The sequence below is a fragment of the Perca flavescens genome, chromosome 4 (assembly GCF_004354835.1).
Source record: "Perca flavescens isolate YP-PL-M2 chromosome 4, PFLA_1.0, whole genome shotgun sequence".
NCBI classification, from domain to species: domain Eukaryota; kingdom Metazoa; phylum Chordata; class Actinopteri; order Perciformes; family Percidae; genus Perca; species Perca flavescens.
In genome coordinates, this window is record NC_041334.1 from 32,812,370 (window position 1) to 32,822,504 (window position 10,135).

General features: G+C 41.2%; 1 protein-coding gene across 1 annotated transcript in view; it reads right to left on the reverse strand.

Moving 5' to 3' along the window:
• Positions 1–386: 386 nt before the first annotated feature.
• suclg2 (succinate-CoA ligase GDP-forming subunit beta) overlaps positions 387–10,135 on the reverse strand; it is a 118,701-nt gene continuing 108,952 nt past the window's right edge. Inside the window, exons 10-11 of the mRNA XM_028575781.1 lie at positions 9,990–10,110; positions 387–1,415 (exon numbers count right to left, since the gene is read on the reverse strand). Coding sequence (XP_028431582.1) covers positions 1,303–1,415; positions 9,990–10,110 — 234 coding nt within the window. The 3' untranslated portion in view covers positions 387–1,302. The remainder of the gene's footprint in view (positions 1,416–9,989; positions 10,111–10,135) is intronic.

The window sequence follows — 10,135 nt, forward strand, 5'->3', positions numbered from 1 at the left end:
GATGGATTGATGGATTTATTTGTCACTTAGAAAACAGACAGAATGAGTGTTAAGTGCCATGAAAATGGTTTCAAAAGAATGAGAAGTTTTCAGTCATACTGTACCTTTAAAGCTTTAGTGCGTAACTTTTTTATATTAATGAACGTCCGTTACATTCAAGCCAAATGAGTTGATACAAAGCTAATTAAGACTATCAGCTCCACACAACTCTCTCTGGATTTCTCAGCATGGCTGTGTTGAGAAAATGGTGTCGTCCGGCGACTTTCGAGCGCAGAAACTCAAGTTCTGAAGAGTCCATCATGTTTTTTTAATCCTCCGTGTCCTCCTTGGCTACTAGCAACTGCGTGGAGGAGGGGTGGGGGCGGTGCGCGATCACGGAAGGCTTGTGTCATGTGGATGCAACAGTGGTGTTGTCATTGCTTAGAATTCCTCATGGGGGCGACAGAAACTACGCACTGTAGCTCTATGACAACACCGTGATCCGTGATTGCCCCGCGCCCCCCAACCCTCATCCACTAAGTTGCTAGTAGCCAAGGAGGACACGGAGGATTAAAAAAACATGACTTCAGAAGATGTAATTATCTTCACTTGAGTTTCTGCGTGCCAAAGTTGCTGGACGACACCATTTCCAGAACACAGCCATACTAAGAAATCCACAAAGAGTTGTGTGGAACTGATAGTCTTAATTAACTTTGTAGCAACTCATTTGGCAATGGCTTGAATGTGAGGGATGTTCATTAATATCAAAAAGTTACACACTAAAGCTTTATGGCGAAAATCTTTCTCAACTAATATTCCATACAAATACCACAGTACGCAGAGAGAAAGCATCATCTTTCACCTTGGAAAACGGAATGCACAAAGTGTTGGCTCTCCATCTAATTTCTGACAGAGGTCACTAGAGCGTTATGATTTCCCAGGACAAGATTATGTTGACAAGCCTGAGAGTTACAGAGTGATTTATTCCAATTTATATGCATATAGAATAGATTGTGTTTAAAGAATTTAAAAGCAGATAATTTACACTGCACAGGTTAAGGGACTAAAATTTAAATTTTGTAAGGTGTTAAGGTGAAACAGCACCTCAAAAACACCTGTGATATACGTAGACACTGAATTTGGCAGTGAAAGTATTTTTGGGAAGCTAGTGTTAAAACAAAGAAACGTAAAGGCCTATGAGAGCAAAGGCTTGACGTCCTGGAGGTCTGTATGTGTAAGAAAAGGCTGACGGTGATGATCGGAGACTGTATTCATGTTGGTGATGGGTGGACGTGAGCGTGGTGAGGTCACACAGAGTTTTTTCTATTTCTTGATGGCAGCCACTGCTTTCTTGGCAGCGTCATCCAGGTTCTCTGCTGCTGTGATGGGCAGGCCGCTCTCGGACAGAATCCTCTTGGCCTCGTGGACGTTGGTCCCTAGAAGACACAGGAAAACCCTGTTACAACAGGCAACAACTAAAATGACAAAATCTGGCTTAACAAGGTTGAACCTGATGCGCCATCTGCACTGATGTAAAAACCACACTGTGTGAAAGACAAAGAGTTCCTTTGGATGAATCAATGCACATGATGACAGATGGATGGAGTGATGGGTGAACGGTGGCAGCTTTTGTCTGTGAATAATGTCAGTGAGGCAAGAGGGCAATTTATTTGTATTTGTGTGTGTGTGTGTGTGTGTGTGTGTGTGTGTGTGTGTGTGTGTGCCCCTGGCTGCAACGAGGTCAGGGGTAGCAGGTGCTGGGTGATACGGTGGTGTCCATGTCCCGGTAGACCCCCAACCAACCGGAGACAGACAGACACAGAGAGAGAGAGAGAGAGAGAGAGAGAGAGATCCATAGCCCCGAGGCTCTACAGACTGAACTGGCTGCCTCCCAGCGTTGCACACTGTGCAGCCAAACACAGGCCTGACAAGCCTGTCACAACACAGGGCAGGGGGCGGAAGGACACAGAGAGGGAGAGGACGATGGCGGAGAGAGGGAGTGAATGAGAGGGAGGAAGACAGAGAGAGAGAGATCGAGCGAGAGAGCGCAATAGAGCAAAAGGTCAAATGAAGCAGAATCGCCCACGCTGCACAAACAACAGAAGCCAGCTGTTTATGTGGCATTTACGGATTTCACACATGAAGACATGATGGCAAAGAAAATGCCTTTTACAGAATCTGTCTGATCTCGTATCATCAATTCTCTACTCTGTCTGGTCTCGTATTTTGTTTCTGAATACATCTCATTATTTTTGAATTTTTATTCCTGTTCTAATTTTATTTTACTTCTTATTTACTCGTTTATTTAAAACTATTAATCTGTAATTTCTTCTGTACATATACTGCTTCAACACCTGAATTTCCCCCTGGGGATCCACAAAGGCTTATCTTTTGATACTCACTGGGTCATCATATACTGTACTGTACCACTGAGAAGTCAAACTCCATGGTGTAATCTGATTTGCTTTGTGCTAAAAGGTATCATCTGAACCACTTTTCAACAAATAAGCACCCTTTTTCAAAACTTGACTGAATTATAATCTAGTTAGTGTATAATGTAGTTAGTGTACTGTACATTAAATTTACTATGAACTTACTTTACTCATGAACTGAATTATGATCTCTTTGATCTTTGACTCAACAATTTCAAAATTGTATATCAAATCATCCTTTTACATTAGCTCCTTGTTTACATATTGATACATGTTATACCCGACATGTAGGCCTACAGCTGCAACAATTAGCCGATCAACAGAAAATGAATAAGAAATAATTTTGAGAATCAACTGATTGTTTAAGTCATTTTCTTTTAAAGTGAAAATGGCAGCACTTCAGTGGTTCCAGCTTTTGGTATTTGTCTTCTATGACAGTAAACTGAACCTCTTTAAGTTTTTGACCGTTGGTCAGACAAAACATTTGACATTTTATTGACCTAACAATTAATAGATAAAAGAAATCTGCAGATTAATCTATAATGCAAATAATCATTAGTTGCAGCTGCATGTATGTACAGAATTTACTGTATGTGTGTAATTACAAAGGTTTGATGTGACAACAATTGCACCTTGGTGTATGGTGTCTCTGCATTCACATGCCAAATCTGTGATGTGGAGGTGTGTGTGTGTGTGTGTGTGTTGTGTGTGTTGTGTGTGTTGTGTGTTCATGCTCAGACACTTACAGGTTGACCTTAGCTCTCCTGGCTGGCCTGTAATTAAGACTGCATGATATGTGAATTCTCCGGAGGCCTGGCCACCCTGATCAATAGACCTTTCATGAGGAATTCTATTACCAGCGCCACTTAACGCCTAATATTTCATCTCTTTTGTCCAGCCCGATAATAAGTGATTCCAGACACATTTCTGCAGGCTCACACTCCAAACAATCAATTCTGCAATGTAATTAATTAGAATAAGAGCAGGAAGAGACCTTGCTCTGGCACATAAACAGGGGATTGGGTGTCCCAAGTCATCTCCTCACTTCTCATCAAATACTGTAGCTAGACTGTGACAAACCTAGTCTCAATGGAGGGGTCGGGGCAGTACTGTATGCTTTACATTTAATAGGCTGACCCGTGAACTTCATTAGGACTGACCGATCAATAGTCTCATACTGACAGGCTTATTTGTCAGATGATTAAAACAAAGTTGGAACACAACAATGTTGAAACAACAGAAGATAAAACTCCAGGAGAAGCACCCATATGTGCCCACAGCAAATACATAATGCAAGAGATTCTCTGAAAAGACAAATATGCCTATGGAAAGTGTATATATTACTGAAATAAAGTAAACATGTGCATGTCTGCTATTTTTCCATTACATAAATATTCATGAGAAGCAATAGTATGTACAGCACTGTTAAAACACTATCTGTGCTACCTGTGTTATCCATGTTATGTGTAAGGGGGGTGGGGAAATCGCACATCTGTGGGAGTGAGAAAAAAAGAACGTGCGTTTACGTGGGCTTTTTCTGTATATGTGTGAGCTGACTGCAGTTCCACTGTGAGCAGTAGGGAGCACTGATACCTCACAGTAGCAGAGGAAACGACAGAGCCCAGTTGGATAAATCACATCATCGCTAGCAGGGTGTAAGAGTGTGTGTGTGTGTGTGTGTGTGTGTGTAGTATGCTCACTATAAGAATGTGTTCACCTGCAGCCACTAGGTGCTGCCAGAGACCTACTCATGGCCTGGACCCAGACATATACAGTATAATGTATTCACACAAAGAAAGACTTTGATTTTAAAAGTAGATTAAAGACTGACCTTTAAAGAAAAAGGTAAAAGAAAGATTTTCACTGTCACATAGCAGAAAATGATCGCAATATATACTATCTCCAGGGTTTTACTGAGTTAGAGATGGGCATTGGAATTTGCAATAGGTTTGCTGTGATGCTGTACATTGGAGATTTGTTGCACAAACGTCTATGTCTTAGCATGTGTCCCAATTCAAATAACTTTTAAAATTATTCATCACTACCAATGAAGTCAAAAGTCACTTGCCATTCTGAACTTTTTTTTCCTCCAAACAAGCATCTGGAAAATTTTATTCAATTTCCAATTGAATTCAATTCAACACAGGGCGCCATATTTCAACAAGATAATAAGGCTTAGGGCTGTGCCAAAGGCATGTGCCGGGAAAAGTTCCGTTGATGCTGCAGTACTGCTGCGGAAATTTGTGACTAATTCTGAACAAGCTGAGTTTAGTGAAGCTAAATGATGAGAGCAGAAACCTCTGCCATAGTCTCAGACCTACAGAGTTATTCTGTACTTCTCAAGATTCCTTGGAGGGATGACAAGACATGTGTTTTTATTTGGTTGTATAAAATAAAGATAAATGTTGTGAAGCTTAACAATTTATTTAAATCTGTTCCTGTGGTTGTGAAGTTAGCTTGATACATGTGCTCTGAACTTTGTTTTCAATAAAGCGAGATGGGTGTAACTTTTTGTAGAAGAAATAACAGCAGCTTTCTTTTACAAATGAACACCATGAATGCAGCACAATGCACAATCTGGCAATGTTAACAAAAGTGATAAATCAGTTGTTTATCCGCCCCGTGCTTCTGATCCACTCCAAAATGTAACGGGTTCTTCCTTGACCCATGCTACACCCTTCCACCAAGTCTCATTAAAATTGGGCCAGTAGTGTTTCTGTAATCCTGCTGACAGACAGACAGACAGACAAACAAATAAACTGAGCCGAAAAACCTAACCTCCTTGGCCGAGGTAAAAAAAAAAACACACCCTTTGCTCGATTCAGTACACTGAGAGGTTTTGTTGCTATAGTCTTTACTTGGTTTGGAATGTCTAGTGGTCACTAATGTAAGTAAACTCAAGCTAATTATTCCAACATAAGTGAACCAGCTTGCTGACTCCATGACTCAATCTCTACTGTTATTAGTGTTATGCTATGATTAAGCATTTACCGTAGGCCTTTTTCACAGCAGACATTTTGACTTGTCATAGTAGGAAACGCACAGGTGTTACTAATAACATTAACAATGGCTCTGTTTTATTCAAGTGTCCCAGTAAGCCATGACAGTGTGACACAATAATTCTGCCATCATTATTTTTAATGTTTTCAACTTGTGCTTTTCCTACTGTCATGTGTCGAAAACAGCCTATTATCTTGTCACTTTAGGCCACTCTGGCCGGTGTTCAGTAGAATTGGTCCGATGGATGATGTCACCGTCCATCACGATGGCCGGTAGTCATCGTGATGTCACAACGAACATTGTGGATATAATTTAATTTATGTAAATTTTTAATTTGAACAAATCAACCCCCACCACCAACTGCCAATGATGTCATCGTCCATCGTTATGTTTCATTATGGACATCGTCATATGCCATTTAGGTAGACACCGCCCAAACCTAGTGTTCAGAAAAGTTTCCATAGCCGTGATTTAAAGACCTGCAAAACAGTTTTTTCTTAGGTTTCTGACAAAAGGACAAAAAAAAAAAATCCAGTATTTTATACTTTTTAATTAGCCAAATATTTGCATCTGATTTACGACAAATATTTTTTGGGCAATTTCAATAAGCATAATTCACACTGAGTTTTGGGGATTTTGTTTAAAAATGACTTAGTAAAGCTAGTTTGAAATGCATCCCTCATGTATCTGAATCTGTTTGATGAGAATTGTTGGCAGGTATTCAAAAGTAAAAGACAACTGAGATTTTCCTTCCATTATTTTTTGACGCCATGACTAGTGATAATACTATACTAGGCAGTTGATATAAAAAATACAACAGTCGATAATATCACTGAATATTAAAGAACAAAGACACTTTTTAGAGAATTTATCTGACAGCAAGCATGACAGAAAATACCAGTGGCTCTGTGTCTTTCTGCCCCAGTTACCTTGAATAACTGGTGTAAACCTGAATCACTGAATGTCATCATACTTGTTCTGACTTTGATTTTTAATCCTCATAATAATCAGTAAACAGTGAGAGTTTTTCCCTTCACAGTCTAAAAAGGATGAGGCCTGCTCCTCCCTCCTTCACCCTGTGTGTCAAACATCAAATGCTTCTCATTTGAACGAAGAGCAAGATACTCCTGAATGGAGCAGACGCTCTTCCTTTGAAGTGCTAGTCAGTCATTAATAACAGTTTTCATGTTTCTACTGTTGTCTAGACTCTTTTTCAAGAGAGATGCACACACACACACACACTATAGCTAAGCATATTTCATTTAAAGAGTATCTCTGACAGTTTTTAAAATTCAGGTTTTCATCCAGACTCTGATAAAGAAAGTAAGATAACATTGGTCATTGTTTCATATTCACAACTGGAATGATCAGATATCAGTGTCAAAACGAGCCAGTCTTTGCATGTTTATATACATCTCAGTGTGTGTGTGTATGTGTGTGTGTGTGTGTGTGTGTGTGTGTGTGTGTGTGTGTGTGTACTGTATGTATGCACATGCACACCTGTTTATGGCTGTGTAGCTGCAGCAGAAAGCTATTTAAGCTATAGTAAATGGACTGTTCTTATATAGCGCTGGTGGCAATGGTGACACCGTCAGGACTGAAAGGGCCATCTCAACCTCACTATTCACGTCTCTTTTAAATTAAATCAGAGAAAAAAATGGCCAGATCTCCTTTTAAGGTGTAAACAGCCACCACTGTTTGACAGACAGTTGGGGAACAGTTCCATAAATCAATAGTGCAAATGCAGTCACCTTTTTTCCTGGACCCTATGGGCTACTCAAGGGGAATTTGCAGACCGCATCCTCACAGAGCAATATGTCCATGTTCATGCTGTGGCCAAAGGGGGCAGTACAGTACTTCCTCATGTATTCCTTTCTATCAAAACCTTAAATATTTGGGTGTATATATCAGTGTTGTAGTCATGACCACCTAAACCAAGACCAAGTCATCGCCAAGACCAGAGGGTATCGAGACCGAGACAAGACCCAGACTTTGAGGGGCTGAGACCAAGTCAAGACAAGATTTGTGTTAGAGAGCCAGAATTTCTTTTCCTGTCTCCCACATTCACTTTCTTGGGAGTACCTGTAAAGGGTGCAGGGAGACGTGGGGGGGTTTACCGTAACAAATTTCAAATTAGATATGAGTCAATTTATTGGATGCCTTTGCAAGTTTTAACACACAGGCATAAATACGACAACGCACAGGCAGTTTAGGGAAATCCATGCAGTTGTGGTCTTGACCGGTCTTGAAATAAAATCCCGAGTCTTCTTGATCCGATACCGAGACAAGACAGAGTAAAAATGGGGTCGATTCTGAGAAGAGACCTTCGACAAGTGGTCTTGAGACCGATCTCGAGTACTACAACACTCACCGTTCTCTGCTGAATCTGTTGCATACATTTGCAATGTATGAATTTTAAGTGCTAATACTGTAGCCCACAAACGGCTGTGTTTTAGTTGGACTCTCTATCAGCCCACACATAAAGCAACCCTATCAACTAATTCAACCATATCAGCAACTAGAGAACATGGCCCTCCTCCACATATGGGAATACATAACTCCCCACCAATGTAATCATCCCAGGCTTTTTAAAAGAGCCTTCCCAATTAAAAGTGTGCCAGTTAATCCATTCTGATCCTGTTGAAGAGCGCTGGGCTGTTCTCACTGCCCTGTGGTCAGCCTAGCAAGCTGAGCTGATTGATTCTGAACCAATCTTCTCCACAAGACTGCGGCCCAGGATGTAATGACCCACAGCTAAAGCTTGGATTAGGCCCGGGCCAGGAAAACGTGGTTGGACCAACTGCTAGCAGTGACCTTCTGGACTCAGCCTGTTTGTGAGTCAGGTTGAATTACATGGCCTATGGCATAAGAAATGTGTGGTGACCAATTAAGGGTCTGTTTTTATTGCAAATCCAGTCGTTTCTTTCAGCAGTTGTGTACTCACTCTTCAGCCACGTGGTCAATCGGCAACATGAAGACAGTGGATGTAAATTACACAAATGCATATTTTTTATCTCCTTAAATATTTGAACTGGCGCAGATGTATCTGTGTTAACTTTGTGTGCAGTGGTTTAAGCAACACATGTGTCCTTGTTATAGCTTCAGTTTTGATTCAGGTGCAAAGTTAGTTCAGATAAAAGGGCCCTAATATTACACACCTGCATGCAATTTGCTTTTGTTTAGGGGGAAATAGTGAAATCATTATCCAGATATAGACTCTGCTCTTTGCTAAATGTATCTCTCTAGGTGTGTATGTGTCAACAGGCCTCATTTGATTGAGAAAACCTTTAAGTGTTAATATAACTAAACTTCCCACTCAAACTCTGAACAGCCATGTCTATACTGCCCTGTAGTGCCTTAGTGCACAGTTGGGTTCTAGAAACAGCTTACGCATTCTGACCTACAAACCATAGTAGCAGTGTGTGTGAGAGGACATATAGTGTGAGGTGCTGAGGGCTAACACACACACACACACACACACACACACACACACACACACACACACACACACACACACACACACACACACACACACACACACACACACACACACACACACACACACACACACACACACACACACACACACACACACTTTTTGTTGCTGTGGACACACCACTCAGCAGGATCTTGACAATTAAGCTAACCACCAACTGGCCCCGTGCCTCCGGAATTCACTACTGCTGCCCCCCCACACACACACAAAATTGAACAGGTTTCATTAGCATATACAGGTGAAAGGTGAGCCAATCCGTGCCATCTCTACTGTTATTCTGGCTGGTGCTAATGATGGGTGCGGCAAAATGTGACAGGTAAGAGAAATGCACTGCTGCTACTTACTGGGACACTGGGCCACAATGAAGATGGATACACTCCAGAGAGTAAAGCAGCAGTAACACTGTACAATGGCTCCAAAGTTTAAAACAATGTGGGAAAGAGGTCATTTAAATCCTGCAGCACTTGTGCGGTTGATCAATTACACTATAAAGTGATGTTGTATACATTTGTCACTTCAAAATAGTAACTAAATACATTTAAAATCAGATATAACTGGCTACATTATTTTTGTGTTTGTATGCTTTATTCCATGGAAGCTGAAGCTAGTGGCCATATGAGTTGTAGCAATGGGTCACAGTGAGAACATGAGCTACAGGAAAAGAACGTTTGAAGACATGGAGAATAAAAGCATAAGCTTTCTAAAATTCAGTTAGAGATTGGCTGAACCCCAGTCTGTTAGCATGATGCCTATACTGGTGTTAGAGGTGCCGGTTACCTGGGCCTTAAGATGTACAGTATGTCATGTGAAGGCAAACTGCTCATCAAGATGATTGACAAGTGCTGGAGGTGGAAACTTGATTTTATATCGCAGCTTTAAGGGCAGTGTCATTTATCCAGCATCATCAAATCCTCATTAAGGTCAAGTGCTTTCAATCCTGGCTAGATAGAGATCAATGGTCCACGTTTCTGAGGGGCATGATGCACATTGTGTCAGCGTCAGTGGGGGCCAGCTTGCTAAGAGGGCCAGACAGGCTAAACCTCGATTTGTGTGTGTGTGTGTGTGTGTGTGTGTATTCCTACCTTCAAGCCTGACCACCAGTGGCACCTTCAGCTCCAGCTCTCGACAGGCCTTGGTGATACCGTTGGCGATGATGGCACAGTTGACGATCCCACCAAAGATGTTGACCAGGATGGCCTCAACCTGTGAAAGAAGAGAATGATTAAAT